General features: G+C 38.2%; 4 protein-coding genes and 1 long non-coding RNA gene across 5 annotated transcripts; 4 read left to right on the top strand and 1 right to left on the bottom strand.

The window, feature by feature from the left end:
* Window positions 1-3,040: 3,040 nt before the first annotated feature.
* LOC138910802 (uncharacterized) lies at window positions 3,041-4,125 on the top strand. Its single transcript, XR_011415956.1, has 2 exons — window positions 3,041-3,170; window positions 3,734-4,125. It is a non-coding gene; the product is annotated as an uncharacterized lncRNA (long non-coding RNA).
* Window positions 4,126-4,290: 165 nt separating this feature from the next.
* LOC138892001 (uncharacterized) lies at window positions 4,291-4,746 on the top strand. Its single transcript, XM_070175693.1, has one exon. It carries the CDS (start codon window positions 4,291-4,293, stop codon window positions 4,744-4,746), a length of 456 nt encoding a protein of 151 aa, XP_070031794.1.
* Window positions 4,747-4,875: 129 nt separating this feature from the next.
* Window positions 4,876-5,481, top strand: LOC138892000 (uncharacterized). The gene has a single exon (XM_070175692.1). It carries the CDS (start codon window positions 4,876-4,878, stop codon window positions 5,479-5,481), a length of 606 nt encoding a protein of 201 aa, XP_070031793.1.
* Window positions 5,482-5,545: 64 nt separating this feature from the next.
* On the top strand, window positions 5,546-6,169 carry LOC138891999 (uncharacterized). The gene is made up of 2 exons (XM_070175691.1): window positions 5,546-5,734; window positions 5,789-6,169. Exons 1-2 carry the CDS (start codon window positions 5,546-5,548, stop codon window positions 6,167-6,169), a joined length of 570 nt encoding a protein of 189 aa, XP_070031792.1.
* Window positions 6,170-16,896: 10,727 nt separating this feature from the next.
* LOC138891998 (uncharacterized) lies at window positions 16,897-18,029 on the bottom strand. The gene is made up of 3 exons (XM_070175690.1): window positions 17,832-18,029; window positions 17,348-17,673; window positions 16,897-17,269 (listed from the first exon to the last, which is right to left on the bottom strand). The coding sequence occupies exons 1-3, from the start codon at window positions 18,027-18,029 to the stop codon at window positions 16,897-16,899; spliced, it is 897 nt and encodes a 298-aa protein (XP_070031791.1).
* Window positions 18,030-23,908: the final 5,879 nt, after the last annotated feature.

Below are 23,908 nucleotides of genomic sequence, written 5' to 3'. Positions count from 1 at the left end.
ACACTAATTATTAGACTATGATATACCTCAATGAATAAACGTAACATGTAGAAAACTAACCACAAGCCGACTAACTATAGTTGATCCTTAGAGATTATGTGATTTCTAGCTATTCTCAGACTCAACCCCTTTAACAAAGGGGTTCCCACACAATTGCTGCCAACTTCATTTGTTCTAGTATTATAGCCTCTAAATGTGGTCATTTAAAGTGATGAAAGCTAAAATGTCAAGTTGAGAAGAATGACAACTACTCTAGATTGAGCGGCTATAGACCACACGAAGAATAAACTTGAGAATGAAAGCAACTCAGAGAAAAAGAATAGATGTTTGATTCTATATTTCTTTTAGGCCGACGCAATTATACAAAAGTCTGTTGCCTGAGGTAGAAAAATAACTGACTTCAATTTCACATAATACTAACAAATAGTGGATTCAATTTCACAAAATATTCTATAAATGACTGATTGGCAAACTATGGAAGGAGTAAAATATACCATTGAGTCAATCATGCTCCAGATTGACTATACTGCAAGGTTATTCACATACTCATATGGAAAAAGAAAAGCAAGAAAATTAGAGCTGAACCATTAACGTTTTGTAAGTATGAAATCTTGATTGGTGGAAAACAAAGGAAATTTCAACTATTTCAATACCTAGAATAGCAGAGATTGTCTTCAAGGCCTTACGCTTGTCGCTGACATCTTAGGACTCCAAGTTCAAGATAAATTTTAATTTTCAATAGAACAAAGTGGAAAAAATCCCAAAAAATCAAATTTTCGCGAAATAGAAAGTAAAAAATAGTAGGAACAATCAAACATAGCATGACAGCTAATATAACAGATCTAAATATCTATTAGCACTAATCAAATGAAAAAGTTATCAACCACCACAAAGTTTATGTTGAAAAAGAATGTTGGAGACAATGGAAACTAAAAAGTCCAATACCCAAAAAGAATCAAAAGCAACAGTTATAGATTTTGTGAAATATTCCAGAAGTTGAATAACAAAAGACAATCTTAAATATTAAAATTGGGAATAGATAACAATAGAGATACCATCATCTTGCAGGTAGAGGAAACAAACTAAACATGAAAGAGAATAACTATGTTCCAAAATCACAAAGAAGAGATTTACCTTGAGAATGAGAGAAATAACTTCTCAGTGGCGATCTGAAAAAAAGAAGAGTACTAAGAAACAGAGGATGAAGAGAAAGACAATTATGGTCAAATCTTGTATGATAAAAGATAAGAAGGCATCCCCAAATTTGTAGGAAAAGCAAGTTGTTGCTTCAAATTTGCCAATTATTGATACTGCATCTTTTGCAAGAGTAAGTGCATGTAGTTTATATCATCGCGCCATTGAGTGTTCTCTTCACAAGCTTCATTTTCTCAATTTTAAGAGCATCACAAAACAATTGTCCCCGTTAGATTGATATTGCCCCATTGTGGTGGGCAATTATAATGGGTTGATTGAAAGCTAAGGTAAAAATGGGGTGTGAGAGAAACTACTGGTTTTGCAACTTTAATTGTCACCTTTATTTTAATAAGTTTTAACCGTTCCGATAGCTGTTAGATAGGCATTTTCGTTATCCCTCACCCCACCCCCAACCCCCATTGTATAAAAGTTGATCACCTTATAAGCTATCTTTATACTTCATTTAAATGTCAAACCCCCCAAAAAGACAGAAACAACATGATCTAAGGAAGAGAGAGAACACTTCGATAAAAAGGCAAGAATATGAAAAAAAAATGTAAAAACAGAATTCCTAAGCATTGCAATGTTGCTGCAAATAAGTCATTTTCTGATCATTAAAATGTTGCTTGTATGTTAAATGCATTAGTCGCTCGTAAATAAGAACATGAAAGAGTAGAGCAGTAAATAATAACAGGAAAATATAGTAATACTAATATACAAGAATTCGGTATAATCAAAAGAAAATATGAATTAACAGGAAATTAAGAATCTAATAATCGAAACTCCATATGACTAAACTATAATGAACATTTAGAGACATTGTATAATTGAACGATCAATTATACAGGTGAGCACCCTCCACTTCCAACCAAGAGGTTGTAAGTTCGAATCACCCCAAGAGCAAGGTGGGGAATTCTTGGAGGGAGTGAGCCGAGGGTCTATCGGAAACAGTCTCTCTACCCAGGGTAAGGGTAAGGTCTGCGTACACACGACCCTCCCCAGACTCCACTAGTAGGATTATACTAGGTTGTTGTTGTTGTTGTATAATTGAACGATCACAATTATTCAAGGACGTTTGTTTCGTTTTTCTCCACACTATACAAGAGTGTAAAACAATTACTGACCTGCATCTATTGAGTGGTTTGTCCTGCAGCCATGGAAAAATGTATCTCTATAGGGTTTTTTGTCGAACACTTCATGGGCATCACCGTAACATGTCCTGTTAATTTGATTTTTTCACAGAATAAACTTAGTAAGCACTTGCAATAAGCAACAATTAAAAATTTTGTGAAATATTTCAAGAGTTAACAACAACAAACAAAGAATATTCATTGAATAATAAAATAACAAAATATTAAAATATTGAAATTGGGAATAGATAATAATAGAGATACCTTCACTTGCAGGTTAGAACCAGGGGAGGATCTAGTGTTATAGATACGGGTTCAATTGAACCCATAACTCTCGACAAAACCCGAGAATATACTGTGCAAAATTACTGAAATATGATCATATATTAGTGTTTGAACCCATAGACTAAATGAGGCTATGGGTTCAGTGGTAAAACTGATGGGCGAAGTTTCACTTATTGCGAGAAGACTTGAGTTCGAATCTCTGTGTACACAACTTTTATTGCAATTTTATTTAAGTTACTGTTTGACTTCTTTGTTACTTATGGGCTTTTTTTGCCCCTTCTCATTTAAAGAGGTCCGTTTCTTATCCTTAAAAGATGAGGACCACCTAATTAATTTTATTCTTTAATGTGTACTTCATTAACTTGTGGGGCTTTTTAATAATTATAAACAAGTTGGTCTTCACAAAACTTTAAGAGATCAAAACCTTTCATTTTCAGAAGGTTCACGGTTTCCAAATTTTTAAAGCTAGGGTTTCAAAAGAATCAAAGCAAAGGCTCTTCTTCAGTTCTTCTTGGACATAAACTGCAAGTCTGCAATCAATCCTCTTTTTTAGTTTTGCTGGTATGCCTCTATTGCTCTTTGTCAATAATAATGCAATAATATTTATTAATTATAAGTTACAAGATTTGCCACTGTTGTTCTTGGTTCTTGCATTTTGGTTAAAAGGATGTGTTTTGACTTTTGATCTTGTCTTTTTTTTTTTCTTTTCACAAAGCAGTTCAGCTTATTTTTATAGAAAATAGTTAGAGAAACAAGGAATAGAGAGATGATAAGATTGCTTTGTATTGATGGGTTTTGTCTTGATTCAACTTGTCTCCTAAGAAAATACTGCTCTATGTACTATAGAAAGGGTGTGAAATGTGAACCTTACATTGAGAAGTTTAAGATATAATAATTCAAATAATAATTAAACTTTAAGTAAATTAATGAATTTAAATTTAACTTTTTATATCAACTTAATTACTAGTCAATCCTTTCCTAAACTAATCTTACTTTTAGGCCTAGGGATATTGTATCATATTAACTCCAACTTCATAAGTACTTAAGTTGTTGAAATATTAATTTGGTTGGATTAAGTTTCAATTACACCTTGAAGCGTAATTTTTTGTTGTTGTGATTTTTAGGATCTTTTTAGTGAGTGTGGATATGATCACGAAATTTTTCAAGGCTATTCCAACTCCTCAAAGTTCTGGTTCTGGTTCTAGTCCTCCTATGCCGAGTTCTTTTTCATGTCCAATTATTCATGACAATCTCAATCCTTCGGCGGTCTCAAACAAAGAAAAAAATATTGAATTTGAATCTTGAACCTGATCCCGCAGAAAGAAAGCAAATTTCAAAGTATCCTCCGAATTTACGTGACCGAGTGAGAAGATATTATATTCAACAAGGACCTTGTCAACCTCATAATTGTAGTTTTCCAAAAAGAGATTTTGGTGGATTTATGCGTCAATTTAATCTTGAATGGTTTAACACTTCATACTCTGGATGGTTAGAATATAGTGTTAAAGTTGATGCAGCATTTTGCTTATGTTGTTACTTGTTTAAAAATGAGCATGGAGGACATGGAAAAGTTGGGGATTCTTTCACAAAGAATGGTTTTAGAGCTTGGAATAAAGCTACAGAAAGGCTTAACGCACATATTGGAGAGGTGAATAGTCTTCACAATAGATGTTTTATGATGATGAGAGATTTAATTAATCAAGAGCAATCAATTCTAACCTCTTTTGACAAGCAGTCTAAAAAAATTAAAAGTGATTATCGAGTTCGGTTGAATGCTTCGATTGATGTGGCAAAATTTCTTTTAAAACAAGGAATGTCTTTCCGGGGCCACGATGAAGGTGAAACTTCTATTAAAAGAGGAAACTTTGTAGAACTCTTACAATGGTATGCAGATAGAGATGATGAAGTGAAAAAAGTTGTGCTACAAAGTGCTCCACAAAATAACATGATGATTGCTCCAAATATCCAAAAAGAGATCGTGAATGCTTGTGCGAAAGAAATAATTAAAGCAATAGTTGAAGATTTAAATGGAGATTATTTTGGAATTTTGGTTGATGAATCTAAGGACGTCTCTCATAAGGAACAAATGGCTCTTGTTCTATGGTATGTCAACAAAGAGGGAAAACTTATTGAGTGATTCCTTAGTATTGTTCATGTTAAAAAAACAACTTCATCGTCATTACAAAAAGCAATCTATGATTTGCTTTTAGAGCACTCATTGAATCCATCTCAAATACGGGGACAAGGTTATGATGGAGCTAGTAACATGCAAGGAGAAATCAATGGTCTTAAAACTTTAATTCTGAAAGATAATCCTTCGGCATATTGTATACATTGCTTTGCCCATCAATTGCAATTGACTCTTGTAGCCGTTGCAAAAAAATATTATGATGTAGATAAATTTTTTGATATTGTTGCTAATGTCTTGAATATTGTTGGAAGTTCTTTTAAGCGTAGGAATATGCTACGAGAGGATCAGGCGAAAAAACTAGAGGAGCTACAAGTGCTTGGTGAAGTTCATACAGGAAGTGGACTAAATCAAGAACTTGGACTCCAAAGGTCAGGTGATACCCGATGGGGTTCTCATTTTAAGACAGTGCGTAATTTTATTGCATTATTCTCGTCAATCATTAATGTACTTGAGTTTCTTGCAAGTGAGGGTGTAAATTATCTTGAGAGATCAGTGGCAAAAAGTCTAGTAAATGACATAAGATCTTTTGAGTTTGTGCATATGATATTTTTGATGTTAAAATTATTAGCAATCACAAATGATTTGAATATAGCTTTGCGAAGAAAAGATCAGGATATTGTAAATGCTATGAAGCTTGTTGGTTTCGCCAAGAGGCAATTGCAAGTGATAGAGAGAATCTAAATGGGAATCATTGATAGATGACGCCTCTTCATTTTGTTCCAAGCATGATATTGTGATCCCTGAAATGGATAAGAACTATCATCTTGGAAAGTCAAAGCGTAGGAGTTCAAGTGTTACATATTCTCATCATTTGCGTGTCGAAGCTTTTAATACTGTTATTGATTTGCAACTTTCGGAGCTTAACAGTCGTTTTGATGCAGTGAATAGTAATCTACTTCTTGGTATGGCTAGTTTGAGTCCGGATAATTCTTTTGTAAATTATGATAAAGACAGAATTATAAAACTTGCTACACTTTATCCTCATTAGTTCAGTGGTTCAAAGCTTGAAGATCTCAGTTACGAGCTTGACAACTATATTCTCTTTGTGAAAGAAGACAATGATTTCTCTAACTTGAAAGGACTTGGAGATCTTTCAGAAACATTAGTTGAAACAGATTTGTACAAGACTTGGAGACTTGTGTTTTTGCTTGTGAAGTTAAGTCTGATATTGCCGGTCGCTACTGCAACAGTAGAAAGAGCTTTTTCTTCAATGAAGTACATCAAAAATTACTTGCGTAGCAGAATTGGTGATGAATTTTTGAATGACTGTTTAGTTTGTTATATAGAAGATAAAGTATTTGAAAGTGTACCTAATGATGCGATTATTGATCATTTTCAAAACATGACAACCCGTCGGGTACAATTGTAATGGTGATATTTATTGAACATATATTAGGTTAGATGGTTCGGTACTTGTTACATATATATTAAATATCATTGTTCGTATTTCATTCGATTATTATTGTATAGTACCTTGAGGTATATCCTAGAGTCTAAATCTTGAACCCATAAAATTAAATTTCTGGATCCGCCTCTGGTTAGAACGCGGAGAAAACAAACTAAACATGAAAGAGAATAACTATGTTTCAAAATCATAAAGAAGAGATTTACCTTGAGAATCGAGAGAAACAACTCCTATGTGGCGATTGGAAAAACAGAATTGAGTAATAAAACACAGAGGATTGAAGAGAAAGCAAGTATGGTAATTAAGAGAGGGAGAGTTAGCGACTGTTACGAAAGGCATGTAAGGAGAAGCGACTGATGGGGGTTTCTGCCTTGATACATGACTGTAACCGATGGAATTTACAAAAATACGAGACAGTTTATTTCTCAGTCGAAAAAGATTTTCTCTTTATTTAAAAAGACAAAGCTCTAAGAAAAGAGATAAATAGAAACCTTGGTATTTGAGAGATGCCACGACGTTAGGTTTGTATTGCCGGGCTTTATATAGATTTATATAGATTCTATTTTATCTGCAACCCTACCTTTTATATATAATAATTTTACTTTAAACTTTATTTTTTTTTAATAATATTACAAGTTTATTTTTCATATTGTTGGTGCATGATATCATGAAACGATGACAAACAATACAGTTGTTACTTGTGGTTTGGCTAATGAAAGATTTTATATATATATATATATATATATATATATATATGAACGTTGAAAAGACAAAAAATAATAGTATTATGTATTATGTTGAAGATCATTCTAAACAAGCTCTGGGAATAAAAGAAATCCCGGACATGGAGCGAATTTTTCTTTAATGAATCGTACACATATAAAATGAATCTAAATTAACTAGATAAGCAAATTCTATATATAAGATGATTATATATAAAAAGGAAGGGTCTATAAAAGGAAGGGTATTTTCATATTTTCAAAGTTTAAGCACACTTGGATAGTCTTTTATCATTTTACTCCTGAATAATACCTTTTCTTAATCAAATAATTAGATGCATGTTGAAACTAACATCTCTTTGGTTGAAATAGATGGCCTTCTACTTCCTAAGGTTGATAAGAGGGAGTTGCTGTGAGACCTCCAATCAAAGCAATGTGACATGGCCTTAAATTTTTGTTGAATAGAAACCTAAATTTTTGAATTTTTTTTTGGAATTCATGTCCAAACGCCTACTAATTTTCTGCAAAATTCTAAGAGGCAGGTACGCAGATAGTCATTATCAGGGATGTTATTTAGATATTAGTCAGTACTTATTTTGTCCTGAAATTTTAAACTAAAAATCTTAATTTCGGGACAATTCAGGACATTTTTATCTTGAAAAACTGAAATTTAGAACGCACTGACTAATTTCTAAATAACAGCCATTTGGAGTGGTTATCTAGTGTCATTTTTACAAATTCTAAACAATATCCTATTTAGTTTATAATCTTAAATCTGTTGATGGCCCGTCCCTGCAAAATAATTTGAAGAATTGGATTTTTCCTCCGGAAAAAAGAATTAATAAAGATAACGAAATGATCAAAGAAGTCATTACCACTATCTGCCTTTCCAATAATCCCATGTTATAGATGACCAGCTCAGCTCACGGAATTTTTAATTTACTTGTTTAGTGTGAGGCAAATAATTAAATAATTATATGCTCAGAATATTTGACAAATATCCAACTGTTTTACATGTTCAAATAAAATAAAGTTCCTTATCAAGTTGATGACTTAACCATGGTTATGGGAACTTTTACTAACCTCTTTTACATTACTCTATACAGTAAATGGTAATATCTAGATCCTTTTCTTGAGGTCTGATTATTATGTCCTTACAAAGGCAATGTGTATGTTTTATCTTAAGTACCCCACAATGGTATGCCTATCCTAATTAAGGAAGAATATCTAATAATATCTTGTAAATTTAGCATGGATTATTAGTTTTATTCTTAAATTATTCGTAGTCAAAATTCCAATTGTTGTTCTAATATTATTAAAAACTAGTATATGTACTCGCGCGATGCGCGGATCGATTCAAAGAAACAAAGAGCGAAGAAAAATAGTAAAAACATATGTATATTGCAGATTAAATTTAACCAATCGCAATCAAAATAATTAAAACCAAAAAACAAATAGATGAATTTCATCGGATTATCTCTATATTATTGTTACCAAGGAATATCAATCCCAAGCGACTTGTTAAAAAAGGGCCTCAGCATGACAGAAGAAGATGAAGATGTCACGGCCTAATTTTCCTACAGGCTGTGGTGGCACCCAACGTTGCCACTAGGCAAGCCAACGGTACACTAACCACGTGTTTATTCTTTTAACATTTTAGAATTAGTTAATTTTTAATTATTAAATAAGAGGTGAGAAGTTTAGTAAAATGAAGTGTAAACAATTATAAGAGCAAATGTGGTGAAGTAAATACTCAAAACCATCAAGTGTCTACTAGCGAAATTTCAAGACCTGGTGTCACAAGTGTATTAGCTACTAGTAGAATATACAAAAATACTAAGCTACTGTCTGAAATAAAATAGGCAAAAAACAAAACATCAAAGAAAGACTTTGGGTGCTGCAGAACGGGCTCGGGAAGCAGCTCACCGCTAAGTCTCGGGGTATTAGGAGTGCGCGTCGGGATAACCACCAGATGCACCTGCCTCGGAACCTGCACGGTTAGTGCAGAAGTGTAGTATGAGTACATAAACAAATGTATCCAGTAAGTATCTAGTCTAACCTCGAAGAAGTAGTGACGAGGGATCGACATCGACACTTACTATGGGCTAACAATAAAATGCAGGAATTATAAATAAGCAAGGATTATGTAAATAATTAATACAACTTAGTAACAAGCATTGAATAATAATTCTTTCACTAATAATAAATTTCAAGTCAATTCCTGTCATTTAAATAATTATAACCGCTCAAGCCATAAATTAATACCAAGTATAATTAGGCTCCGAGTGTTATCACACACGATTTATGCCGAAGTCGTACGGCCCGATTCAGAAATATACTGTGTGTACTGCCGAGGGTCGAACGACACGAACCATAGATGCATCTATTAACCTACCGAGACGAACGGTCTGCTCCCATGAGAGTAGGGGAAATTTACCTCACTCGCGGAACTACTTGCGACGCGAGCGAACATGGATTTATCAGAGTTATTATAAAATTCTTCAATTCTTTCCAAACATAAGAAATCCAAACTAGAGACTTTAAATCTAAAAATCATTAATCTCAGCTCTATTCAAGACAATTAATAAGCATAATCAACATAATAGTGCAAACAAGATATGATGTAAATCTAAGACTACTCGGACATCACATGGAATATAGCTACGCACGGGCTCTCGTCACCTAGTGCGTACGCAGCTCCCCACATAAGTAATTCACAACAAAATATACCTAAGGGGGTGAGTTCCCTCTTACAAGGTTAGGCAATAGACTTACCTTGTTCTCAAGCTCACCTCCGGTCCTCAAATCCGTCCTAAAGCCTCAAGTAGATGCCAAATGTCACACCTCTTTTTTTTCGGGGAAAAGCATTTTTCTGATTTAAGTGACATTATTTGAAAATGGATTGTTTATTTTAATTTTAAAGAGTCGCCACTTGGAATTATGTATTTTCGGTGTTCCAAATCATCAAATTTATTAATCCCAATCCAAGGAAATTTGACTCTGAATATGGTCCGCGAAACACAGAAGATCGGGTAAGAAATTCTGTTAACTCAGAAGAAGGTGTGAGGCACTCCTGAATTCCGTGGTTGTAGCACGGTCGCTTAATAATTCATACTTGACTTAATTATCTGAAATATCTTATGTGTTTAAAGCTTATGTACATTTTTACCTTTTTACCGCTTTTAGATTACTTTATATTTATAATTATGGAATTATCTTGAAACGTACCGCATGTGCGTGTATTCGTTTTATTTTGTATGTCAAAATCATGTCACGAGTACGTGTACACAATCGATAACACTTTATTATTATTAAGATTATTTTCCCCAAAGTTGCGCGAACGCATACCTTAGTTTTAAATTTGAAAATCGTAATTATGTCACGCGAACGTATACATAATCACGATAATTTTATTAATTAAGAGTGTTCCTAAAAGCACACTAACATATTCATGAATTGTTAATTTTCGTTACATTTAAAATTATTGTGAGGTCATGAGTTACGAAAGTCTTTTGTGGATGAAGTGTAAAATTTAATTAAGGAGAATTAGCAAGATAGCTGATATATCTAAGTTGGTGGAAGCATTTGATAATTATGAAATTTTAATTATTAAACAAGCCAGGCGATAATCTATAAATTAGTAATCATTTAAAATAATAAAATGAAACCATAAGATCATTACACATCCCAATTACGTAATCAAAATGGCACACTTATCAATTTAGACCAATTACTAGTAGATTTAAACCAAGTAAGCTATTATAATAAAATCTGCAACGATATTTCATATATATATATATAAGGAAAAAGTATCATCGTTCATCCAAATCTTATGGCAGAAACCATATACGAATTAAAAAGGGGCAAAACCAATAGAGGAAGGATTAAGAATGCACCTCAATATGACACTTTCTTCGAATTATAATGAAATTTTACATATAAAACTCAATAACTACTAGTCACGTCTGTTTAGAACATATCAATACGAAGCTTACGGGATCGGAATCGTGAATCTCGAACAAGATCTCAATCGAAGACTCGACAACCTCGCTTCACTCAACTTTGGAGCTGCTCCTTTTGTGCGAAAAGGGGATTGTTTTTAGGTCATTTTCGTAGCTATTTTTGCTGGGTTTAACGGGTGTTTGTGGTTGATTTTTGAGATAGTTATTGGATCTGGATTAGCAGCTATTTCAAGGTGGTTTTCGGTGAAGAATAGCTACTTTTTTTGTGGCTAAAACCAGTAACTAGTGATTAAAAGGAGTAAAAGAAAGCTACTTATTTTGAATGTGAAGATGACGAACTTAAATGCGGCGCTTTGACGCGAAGAAGTTGCCGATTTCAAACTCTTGTTTTAAGCTACTCTAAGTTTATTTTCTCTTTCTCTTTCTTTCTTAATTACTCAATAGTTTCTTTTTTCTTTCGTCCCCTTTTAAATGCTAAAAGTGAGTGTATTATATAGTGCATTGTGTGAGTTGTTGATTATGCATAATGTGTGTGCAGATGATTGTGTGTGTAGATCGTGTGACGTGAGAGATGTGAAGTAGGGAAGGATGTGAAGGGGGAAGTTTATTAACAAACTTATCTAACTTCATTATGTTTTTTTTCTTCTTTTTTTATCCTTCACTTCAAAAGATAAGGTTAATTATAAAAATAATAATATTGAACAATCACTTTTTTACTCCAAGATAAATACACTAAGAAAGATTCTATAACTTACTTATTAAAATTCTAATTAAAAGATACCATGTACAAGTACATAAATATAATTTTGATTTTTTTTTTTTGAAATAAAATTTATACTGTAAGAATGTGAGTATTTTTGTAGTTTTTAAATTTATTTATTTTTTAAATAAAACCTATTAAGAGTAAAATACAAGTTTAAAATATCAAGATTAGACCGAAAAGAAATATTTACACTAAAATAGTATAGAATTCAGGTGTGGTCAAAAATTAGTTATTCACACCAAACGACACGAAACTAGTCAAATGTTATATAATTTAGTCAATACATGTTTAAAAGTTCATAATTTAACTATTAGAGTAATTACCCAACCCAAATTGGAAGATTCCCAAAATTTATCCCCAGACCCACATGTCCGGATTTCGGAAATTTTTCAATAAAATTATTACCCATAACCTTACAAACTCAAATATATAATTTTTATCCCATTCCATAATCATTTTCGTGGTTAAATTTCATTTTTCATCAAAACCTAGGTTTTTCATCTAAATCAATAATTTTCACAAATTTGCATGTTAAAATCTACCAATAATCTATGTATTTAACTCACATTTGATAGAAATAACTTACCTCCAAATTGCTAGGTGAAAATCCCTCTCAAAAAGCTCCAAAATCGCCCAAAAATGAGAGTAATATGTTAGAAATGGCTCAAGTCCCGTATTAAATTAAGCCTTCTGCCTCCAGGACTTCCGCATCTGTGGTCACAGGGTTGCATCCGCGGCACCACTTCTGCGGAACAAGGTCTGCTTTTGCGGAAATGCCTAGGTTGGCTGGTTTCGCTTCTGCGGACGGGATCCTGTTTCTACGGTCCCGCTTCTGCGGATGGTGAAGCGCATATGTGGGTCCCCTCGCACTTGTGGGCTACTCATCGCAGAGGCGACGCCATTTCAGTCCGTGCTTCTCCGCTTCTGCGGACCACTGGCCAATTTTCCAAAGCCACTTCTGCATCCAAGAGCTCGCATATGTGGGCTCGCACCTGCGGCCAAAACCTCGCAGGTGCGGGCACACCAGAACTGGTGCACCAGCGGCCCTTTTTAGCTCTAAATCGGTATGTGCATCGTCCGCCCCCGAGGCCTCATCCAAACATACCAACAAGTTTATAAACATGAGACAGACTTGATCGAACCCTCGGAACGCGGAATACAACACCAAAACTAAGAATTGTACCGCAAACCAAATTGAATCAATTTATGAACTTCAACTTCTTCCAACTTGCTTTGAACACGCTGAATCATACCTAGGCTAGTCGGAATGACACCAAATTTTGCATGCAAGTCTTAAATCACCATACGGAACTATTTCCAGTCTCGGAATCCCAAACGGACCTCGATAACACTAAAACCTACTCCAAACCAAATTTAAAGAACATTTTAAACCTTCAATATGCCAACGTTCAACATTAAGCGCCGAAACGCTTACGGGTCATCCAAAACCCTATCCGAACATACGCCCAAGTCCAAAATCATCATATGAATCTATTGGAACCGTCAAATCCCAGTTTCGAGGTCGTTTACCCAAAATATTAACTCAAGTCAAACTTAGCCCTTTTTAGCCAACATTAAGGAACCAAGTGTTCCGATTTCAACCCGAACCTTTCCAAATTCCGAACTAACCATCCTTGCAAGTCATAAAACAGTAAAAGCACATATGGGGAGTCTTATTTAAGGGAACGGAGATCTAGGAAGCAAAATGACCGGTCGGGTCATTACATTCTCCACCTCTTAAACAAATGTTCGTCCTCGAACGGGTCTAGAATTGTACCTGAAGTGTCGAATAAGTGTGGATATCTACTTCGTATGTTCTTCTGGGCCTCCCAAGTCGCCTCCTCGACTAGTTGGCCCCTCCACTAAACTTTTACTGCAGAAATCTTCTAGGACCTCAGCTGTCGAACCTGCCTGTCAACAATGCCAATTGGCTCATCCTCGTAGCCCAGGCTCTCATCTAGTTGAATCGTGCTGAAGTCTAAAAAATACGACATGTCGGCATGATACCTCTAGATCATAGACACGTGAAAAATCGGATGAACTCTAGATAGACTGGGAGGTAAAGCAAGCTCATAAGCAACCTCCCCATTTCGCCTCAACACCTCAAATGGACCTATAAACCTTGGGCTCAACTTGCCCTTCTTTTCGAACCTCATCATTCCCTTCCTCGGCGAGACCTTCAAGAGAACCCTCTCGCCCACCATAAATGATAAATCATGTGCCTTCTGATCCGCGTAACTCTTTTGTCTAGACTGTGCTGGGTGAAGTCGCTCCTGAATCAACTTTACCTTTTCCAAGGCATCCTTCACTAAATCAGTACCATATGACTTATCCTCGCCGGGATCAAACCATCCAATGGGCGAACGAAATCGTCGACCATATAAAGCCTCAAATCGATCCATCTCGATGCTGGACTGATAACTGTTGTTGTAAGCAAACTCGGCTAAAGGCAGGAATAGATCCCACTGCCCTCTGAAGTCAATCACACATGCTCGGAGCATATCCTCCAAGATTTGAATTGTACGCTCCGACTGCCCGTCGGTCTGCGGATGAAAGGTTGTGCTGAGCTCTACCCGGGTCCCCAACTTACTCTGTACTGCTCTCCATAAGTGTGAAGTAAATCGAGGGCCTCTATCTGATATGATGGAAACAGGCACACCATGCAGCCGAACAATCTCCTGGATGTAAACCCGGGCCATCCTCTCTGATGAATACGTGGTCACAACCGGAATGAAGTATGCTGACTTGGTCAACCTGTCAACAATGACCCAAACTGCATCAAACTTTCGCAAGGTCTGCGGTAATTCAACTACGAAATCCATAGTAATGCGCTCCCATTTCCACTCAGGTATAACCATCTGTTGGAGGAGGCCACCTGGCCTATGATGCTCGTACTTAACCTATAGGAAATTAAGGCACCTCGCTACATACTCAACTATGTCCTTTTTCATCTTCCGCCACCAATAATGCTACCTCAGTCGCGATACATCTTCGTAGCACCTGGATGATAGAATACCGAGAACTGTGTGCCTCCTCTATGATCTTCTCCCTCAAGCCATCAACATTCAGGACACATAGAGGACCTTGTAGCCACATAACACTATCCTTACCGATAGTAACCTCTTTGGAACCACCTTGTAGTACCGTCTATTTGAGAACCAATAAGTGCGGATCGTCGTAATGGCGAGCCTTGATCTGCTTGAATAGTGAAGACTGGGTCGATGACGCATGAAAAAACTCGGTTGGGCTCTGAAATATCCAACCTTACAAGTTTGTTAGCCAAGGACCGAATGTCCAAATCTAGTGGCCTCTCCTCTGCTAAAATGAATGCCAAAAAATACATACTCTCCGCCTTTCTGCTCAAGACATCCGCAACTACATTAGCCTTGCTTGAATGATAAAGTATGGTAATATCATAATCGTTTAGTAACTCAAGCCACATGCGCTACCTCAAATTGATATCCCTCCTCTTGAACAAATGCTGCAAGCTGCGATGATTGGTGTAAACCTCACAAGACACCCCATAAAGATAATGTTTCCAGATCTTGAGAGCATGAACAATCGCGGCCAACTCCAAATCGTGTACATGGTAATTCTTCTTGTGGGGCTTCAGCTGGCGTGAAGCATATGCAATAACTCGACCCTCCTTCATCAATATACAGCCCAAACCAACACGTGAGGCATCGCAATACACAGTATACATCCCTGAATCAGAGGGCAATACTAACACCGGTGCAGAAGTCAATGCAGTCTTGAGCTTCTAAAAGCTCGCCTCACAATCATCGGACCATCGAAAAGGAGCACCATTCTAGGTCAATCTAGTTAAAAGTACTGCAATAGATGAGAAACCCTCTACAAACCGGCGATAAGAGTATGTTAACCCCAAGAAAATCCTGATTTCGATCGTTGTAGTAGGACGAGGCACATTCTGAACCGCCTCGATATTCTTGGGATCTACCTTAATACCCTCACCTGATACAACATGTCCCAATAATTCAACATAATCTAACCAGAACTCACACTTGGAGAACTTAGCATATAGCTTATGTTCCTGCAAGGTCTGAAGTACCACTCTCAAATGTTGCTCGTGCTCCTCCATGCTATGTGAGTAGATCAAAATAACATCAATGAAGACAATGACAAACGAATCAATATATGGCCTGAACACCCGGTTCATCAAATCAATAAACGATGTTGGGGTGTTAGTCAAACCGAAGGACATCACTAGAAACTCATAATGGTCATATCTAGTCCAAAAAGTCATCTTCGGAACATCCGAATCCCGGATCTTCAACTGTGGTACCCCGATCTCAAGTTGATCTTGGAGAACACCCTAACACCCTGAAACTGGTCAAATAAATCAACAATACGCGGCAATGGGTACTTGTTCTTAATGGTAACTTTGTTCAACTGGTGGTAATCAATGCACATCCGCATAGTCCCATCTTTCTTCTTCACAAATAACACCGGTGCACCCCAAGGTGACACACTAGGTATGACAAACCCCTTTACTATCAACTCCTTAAGATGTTCCTTTAATTCCTTCAACTCTTGCGGGGCCATGCGGTACGGTGGAATAGATATAAGCTGGGTACCTGGAGCCAAATCAATACAGAAATCAATATCACGGTCTGGTGGCATGCCTGGAAGATCAGAAGGAAACACATCGGAGAATTCTCGGACCACGAGCACTGAATCCATCGTCAAAGTCTCTACAACAGTATCCCGAACCTAAGCTAGATAAGCCAAACACCCCTTCTCGGCCATGTGTCGAGTCTTCAGAAAGGAGATAACCTGACTAGATGTACTGACAGACGAACCCTACTCTAATCTAGGCAACTCTGGTATCGCTAAGGTAACAATATTGGCATGGAAATCAAGGATGGCATGATATGGAGACAACTAATCCATGCCCAGGATGACCTCAAAGTTGGTCATATCGAGCAACAAAAGATCCTCTCGGGTCTCATAACCACAGAAAGTAACAATGCAGGACCGATAGATTCGATCCACAACAACATAATCACCCACTGGTGTGGACACATAAATAGGATCACCCAAGTACTCACGAGTAACACCCATGAAATGATCAAACAGAGATGAAACATACGAATATGTAGACCCTGCATCAAATAGTACCGAAGCATCCCTACTGCAGATAGAAAAAATACCTGTGATAATGGCATTTGAGGCCACTGTATATGGTCTGGCCAGAAAAGCATAGAATATAGCCGGAGCGCCACCTGACTAGCCTCCACATGTTTGACCTCCACCTCTAGGACGGCCCCTACCCACCTGCTCTCCGCCTCTGGGCGGCTGGACGACTGGTGCGGCAGCGGGTGCTGTAATCGTAGGTTGATGTCCCTGTTGCACTACATTGCCCTGAAGTCTGGGACAAAACCTCTTCATGTGGCCAGGATCCCCGCACTCATAATAACCCCTTGGAACGGTAGACTGTTGACCGAATGCCTGACCCTGATATCTTGAATACCCACTGGAGGAACCCTGAATATATGGTGGCCGGTAGGAACTCTCTGGCATGGCGCTAAAATAGGGTCGCACTAGAACACCCTGAGGAGTTGGCGGTGCTGGAACTCCTTCCATGCCAATAATAATAGTACTAAACTTTCAAAAGAAGAGAGATGAGATCAAGCTTTGAAGTTGGTAGCTGAAAGAAAGTTGTTCGTGAAGGTCAGACCAGAAATATGTAGGCCCGCTAGATTGACCCCTGCCCCCAGCCGGGGCACCACTTAACTCTCCAAAATATCGAAACCGCTTATCATTCGTCGCCTGCTCTCGGCCCCATTGACGAACACCCTTGATCCTATGAGCTATCTCCACAAATAGCTCGTAAGAAGTCTTCATCTCAACCTCTCGGGTTATAGTGGCCTGGCTACCAGAGTGCAAACCTGCAACAAACCTATGCACCCTCTCCTCATCGGTTGGAAGTATCATAAGTACATGGCGAGACAACTCAGAGAATCTCGCCTCATAGTCGGTCACCGATATCTGGCCTTGCTGGAGCTACTCAAACTGAAATCATAACTCTTCCGTCTGAGAGGGTGGAATATACATGTCCAAGAATAGGTGTATAAACTGATCCCAGGTCACGGGAAGAGAACCTGATAAGACTGCCACTATCTACGGTCCCTGCCCTCCAGTTGAATTATGGTAAAGTCCACCTCGTGAGACTCCAATATCCTCATGTTGTGAAGTTTGTCCCTGCACCGATCAATAAAGTCTTGGGGGTCCTCATGTCGCTCATCTCTAAAGACAAGAGGATGTAGCCTGGTCCATCTGTCCAATAGCCTCTGTAGATCACCGGCCGCAGCTCGTATACGCTCAGGTATAGCTGCTACAACTGGCTGAGCTCCACCCATGGGTAGTGCTCCCGAGGTCTGATATACGACAATTGAATGCCTTGGAGCCTGAGCGCTAGGGGTCTATGCTCCCCTTCCCACCTAATAAGTGTATGGGTCTACTATAAATAAACCAGCCTGAGTCATAGAATCCATGAATCGCAGCATACGGCCCATGACCTCCTAGAATCCCGGTGCGGACGTGAAATCCACCGAGGCTGGCTCTGCTGCAGGCACCTTGCCCTACTCCTCAATAATTGGATTCTCTGTTGGATCCACTAGTGGCATGACTGGAACAACTCTAAGATGCCTTCATCCTCTACTACTAGTTGGAGCCCTCCCTCAGCCTCTGCCTCGGCCTCTAGCAATAAGGGGAGCAGCCCCTCCATGATCGGGTACATCTTCCGTGTGCGTTCTCACTATCTGTGAGAAAATAAGAGAATGATACTTAGCACAACATCAACTGCACAATAAGAGATGAAGAAAAGAGTAGGTTCCTAACACCCTATAGCCTCTCGAAGATAAGTGCGGACGTCTATGCACCGATCCGCAAGACTCTACTAGGCCTGCTCATAACTTGTGAGACCTACGTGAACCTAGTGCTCTGATACCATATTATCACGACCCAATTTCCCTACAGGTCGTGATGGCACCTAACGTCGCCGCTAGGCAAGCCAACGGTGCACTAACCACGTGTTTATTCTTTTAACATTTTAGAAATAGTTGATTTTTAATTATTAAATAAATGAGAGGTGAGAAGTTTAGTAAAATGAAGTGTAAACAATTATAAGAACAAATGTGGTGAAGTTAATACTCAAAACCATCAAGTGTCTACTAGCGAAATTCCAAGACCTGATATCACAAGTATATGAGCTACTAGTAGAATATACAAAACCACTAAGCTACTTCCTGAAATAAAGTAGACAGAAAACAAAACACAAAAAAAATATTTTGGGTGCTGCAAAATGGGCTCGGGAAGCAACTCACCGCCAAGTCTCGGGGTATCAGGAGTGAGCGTCGGGATAACCACCAGATGCAACTGCCTCAGAACCTACACGGTTAGTGCAGAAGTGTAGCGTGAGTATATAAACAACATGTACCCGATAAGTATCTAGTCTAACATCGAAAAAGTAGTGATGAGGGGTCGACATCGACACTTACTATAGGCTAACAATAAATTGCAGGAATTATAAATAAGTGAGAATTATGTAAATAATTAATACAACTCAGTAACTGGCAGTGAATAATAATTCTTTCACTAATAATAAATTACAAGTCAATTCCTATCATTTAAATAATTATAACCGCTCAAGCCATAAATTAATACCAAGTATAATTAGGCTCGGAGTATTATCACGCACGATTTATGCCGAAGTCGTACGGCCCGATCCAGAAATATATCGTGTGCACTGTCGAGGGTCGAATGACACAAACCATAGATGCATCTATTAACCTGCCGAGGTGAATGATCCTCTCCCATGAGAGTAGAGGAAATTTACCTCGCTCGCAGAAATACTTGTGACGCGAGTGAACATGGATTTATCAGAGTTATTATAAAATTCTTCAATTCTTCCCAAACATAAGAAATCCAAACTAGAGACTTTAAATCTAAAAATTCTTAATCTCAGCTCTATTCAAAATAATTAATATGCATAATCAACATAACAGTGCAAACAAGACATGATGTAAATCTAAGACTATCTGGACATCACATCGAATATAGTTACGCATGGGCTCTCGTCACCTAGTGCGCATGTAGCTCCCCACATAAGTAATTCACAACAAAATACACCTCAAGGGATGAGTTCCCTCTTACAAGGTTAGCTCACCTCTGATTCTTAAATTCGTCAAAAAGCCTCAACTCGGTGCCAAACGACTCGAAACTAGTCAAATGTTATACTCCCTCCGTTTCAATTTATGTGAACCTATTTCCTTTTTAGTCTGGGTCATGATGGTGTCTAACATTTCACTTGCTAGGCAAGCCAACGTTAGAGAATCATTAAGCGATTTCTTATACATTTCAGTAAATAACAGCAAATAAGCTAAAACGAGTTTTAAAATGATTGCGGAAGTATACAATAGACTAAATATATATATACTACTACTACCCGGATCTGGAGTCACAATTCACGAACTTCTAAAACATTTCTACAGGTAAATGTCCGAAAGAAATACAACTGTTTTTGAAAGGAAAGAAACAGTAATATGCAATGGCTAGAAGGGGACTCCAGGGTCTGCGGACACCAGCAGATCTGCCTTGGGTCTCCTGTCGGATGAATCCAGCAGCTAACCTCACGGTCAGCTCGGACCAGCACCAAAATCTGCACAAGAAGTGCAAAGTGCAGTATCAGTACAATCGACCACATGTACTAGTAAGTGCCGGGCCTATCCTCGACGAAGTAGTGACGAGGCTAAGGTGGGTCACTCACACTACAACTTATACGCAGTATATATAATAAAAGGAGAATAGGAAATACATCATAGAAGAAAGCAGTAAATTGCAAGAAATACAATAACTCCTGGAGATATATCAACAGTGTTAAGAAATTACCGATCCTTAAGTGCAAAAGAGAATACCGTAAGGCTAACACAGCTCAGGGAAACATAAACACATAGGTTGTTGCGGAGCGCAACCCGATCCCACTGTATCATAATAACACAATAATAGTTCACCCTTATTCCACCAAACAATCCACCCTTATTATACATGTTGCGTCGTGCACCCGTTCCCACCGTATTACAATAACACAATCATAGTTCACCCTTATTCCACCAAACAATCCACCCTTATTACACCTGTTGCGGCATGCAATCCGTTCCCACCGTATCACAATAACACAATCATAGCTCACCTTTATTACACCTGTTGCGGCGTGCAACCCGTTCCCACCGTACAATATAAATTCACCCTTATTCCACCTCAATATATCACCCTTATTCCTCATGTTGCGGCGTGCAACCCGATCCTACCATATCAATATTAATTACTCAGTATGTACAGACATTTCATAATTTAAATCACAGAAACACTTCACAATACTTAAACTCCAAACCGAAGCAAATAGGAAACTTGTACACCATGAAAATCTACATAAATAATACTACACAACGAGATCAATTCAGAACCTACAACAGAAAGGTACCGGTAAACCAGCTTAAGCAAATAACATGAAATAATGAAACTATGGAAGAACTAATATCATTAACCGGAGGAAACAATGTCTGACACGTAGCAATTAGGCATGGGAACACCAGTAAAGTATGTAACAATTAAGACAGGGAAAGAGACAATATGAGAAAAACGGGAGAAACAGGGAAAAGAGATAAATTGGCGGTGCATAAGTACTCGTCACCTCACATATACGCCGCTCACATGAATTTCACATAGCAAATAGTCTAAGGGTTCCCAATTCCCTCAATTCAAGGTTATACATAACACTTACCTCGCTCCAAAGGCCACTCAATGCTCAATTACCGCTTTTCCTCTATAATCCACCTCCAAACTACTCGTATTTATCTACAAACGACTCAATAAAATCAAATATTGCTAAAGAAATCAATTACAATGCATAAAATTAGATTCCCCAAATTTCCTCCCAAAAAGTCAAAAATCGACACCGGGCCCGCTTGGTCAAAACCCGAGGTTCGGACCAAAATCCATTCACCCATTCACCCCGAGCCCGATTATATAATTTATTTGGAAATCCAATTATGCAAAAATCCCTAATTCTACCCAAACCCCCAATTTCCATAATGAAAAACCTAGATTTTAGGTTGAAATCTTAGGAAAAGTAGTGAAAGATTGAAAGAAACTAGTTGAAAATCACCTTTAGGGTTCTTGAGTTTCAAAATTTGAAGAATGAACCAAAAATCTCGTATAAGTCATATTTGATCAGGTGCAAATGTCGCATATGCGAACCCCGCAAATGCGAAGAAACCATCGCAAATGCGAAGCTCTCCACACTTATACTTTCTTCGCAAATGCGAATAATCGTTCGCAATTGCAAACAATGATCTTCGCAAATGCGACTATTTGATCGCATTTGCGATCACTGTCTCCCCCTGTCCCTCTTCGCAAATGCGAACTCAGGCCTTCCCAGCTACTCTTCTCAAATGCGAACCCATCAGTGGTCGCAATTGCGAGATCTGAGGCCTACAATAAAACTGAAGCACACCAACAATGCTCTAAGTCCAATTTTTCACTCTGTAGTCTATCTTAAACTCACCCGAGCCCTCGGGGCCCTAAACCAAAAGTGCACACAAGTCTAAAAACATCATACGAACTTGCTCGCGTGATCAAATCGCCAAAATAACACCTAAAACTATGAATCGGACACCAAATCAAAGAAAATTTTCAAGAAGACTTTAAAACTTCTATTTTCACAACCGAACGTCCGAATCACGTCAAATCAACTTCGTTTCTCACCAAATTCGATAGACAAGTCATAAATATTATAGTGAACCTGTACCGGGATCCGGAACCAAAATACGGACCCGGTATCAATAATTCCAAACATCAGTTAATTCTTAAAAACCATTAAATTTTCAGATTTTAAGTTTTTAACAAAAATTCATAACTCAAGCTAGGGACCTCTGAATTCGATTCCGGGCATACGCCCAGGTCCCATATTTCGATACGGACCCACCGGGACAGTCAAAACATGGATCCCGGTTCGTTTACTCAAAGTGTTGACCGAAGTCAACTCAAATTAATTTTTAAGGCAAAAATTCTTATTTTTATCAGTTTTTAACATATAAACCTTCCGGAAGAATACCCGGACTGCGCGCGCAAATCAAGGAAGGCTAAAATGAGGTTTTTGAGACCTCAAAACATAGAATTAGGTTCTAAAATATAAGATGACCTATCGGGTCATCAAATTCTTCACCTCTAAAACAACCGTTCGTCCTCGAACGGACATAGAAAGGTACTTGAACTGGTGAAAAGATGTATATATCTACTCCGCATATATGACTCGGACTCCCAAATAGCTACCTCAATGGGCTGACCTCTCCACTGCACTTGCACTGAAGGATAACTCTTAGACCTCAGCTGTCAAACCTGCCGGTCTAGAATAGCCATCGGCTCCTCCTCGTAAGTCAAATTCTTGTCCAACTGGACAGAGCTAAAATCTAACACGTGGGACGGATCGCCGTGATACTTCTGAAGCATGGACACATGGAACACCGGATGAGCTACTGATAACTCTAGTGGCAAGGCAAGCTTGTAAGCCACATCTCCCATTATCGCCAGAATTTCAAAAGGTCTGATATACCTAGGGCTTAACTTTCCCTTCTTTCCGAACCTCATTACACCCTTCATGGGTGATACCCGGAGAAACACTCTCTCCCCGACCATGAATGCAACATCACGAACTTTGCGGTCGTTATAATTCTTCTTCCTACACTGAGCTGTGCGAAGTCGATCCTGAATAATCTTGACCTTATCCAAGGCATCATGTACTAGATATGTACCCAATAACCGAGTCTCCCCCGGCTCAAACCACCCAACTGGCGACCGACACCACTTACCGTATAATGCCTTATATGGAGCCATCTGAATGCTTGACTGGTAGTTGTTATTGTAGGCAAACTCTGCAAGGGGCAAGAGCTGATCCCACGATCCTCCGAAGTCTATAACACATGCACACAGCATATCCTCTAAGATATGAATAGTGCGCTCTGACTGTCCGTCCGTCTAAGGATGAAACGTTGTGCTCAACTCAACCCGCGTGCCCAAGTCACGTTGTACTGCCCTCCAGAAGTGCGAGGTGAACTGCGTACCTCGATCAGAAATGATAGACACGAGCACATCGTGAAAACGGTTAATCTCGCGGATGTAAATCTCTGCCTACCGCTCTGAAGAATAGGTAACTGTCACAAGGATGAAATGCGTTGACATA

Source organism: Nicotiana tomentosiformis, chromosome 5, assembly GCF_000390325.3.
Source record: "Nicotiana tomentosiformis chromosome 5, ASM39032v3, whole genome shotgun sequence".
Classification (NCBI taxonomy): domain Eukaryota; kingdom Viridiplantae; phylum Streptophyta; class Magnoliopsida; order Solanales; family Solanaceae; genus Nicotiana; species Nicotiana tomentosiformis.
The sequence above is the reverse complement of the archived record's forward strand: the minus strand, read 5'-3'. Positions and strand labels throughout refer to the sequence as shown.

Bases quoted from the DNA above. Each gene is read 5' to 3' on its own strand.
- LOC138891998 (XM_070175690.1), bottom strand. From the start codon at position 18,029: ATGGGTGGAGCTCAGCCAGTTGTAGCAGCTATACCTGAGCGTATACGA. The intron at 17,674-17,831 runs GTGGACTTTACC...CAGTTTGAGTAG, and splicing joins GGATATTGGAGTCTCACGAG to CTCCAGCAAGGCCAGATATC. The intron at 17,270-17,347 runs GTCTGACCTTCA...TTGAAAGTTTAG, and splicing joins AGCGGGCCTACATATTTCTG to TACTATTATTATTGGCATGG.
- LOC138892001 (XM_070175693.1), top strand. From the start codon at position 4,291: ATGAGAGATTTAATTAATCAAGAGCAATCAATTCTAACCTCTTTTGAC.
- LOC138892000 (XM_070175692.1), top strand. From the start codon at position 4,876: ATGCAAGGAGAAATCAATGGTCTTAAAACTTTAATTCTGAAAGATAAT.
- LOC138891999 (XM_070175691.1), top strand. From the start codon at position 5,546: ATGGATAAGAACTATCATCTTGGAAAGTCAAAGCGTAGGAGTTCAAGT. The intron at 5,735-5,788 runs GTAAATTATGAT...TATCCTCATTAG, and splicing joins TGAGTCCGGATAATTCTTTT to TTCAGTGGTTCAAAGCTTGA.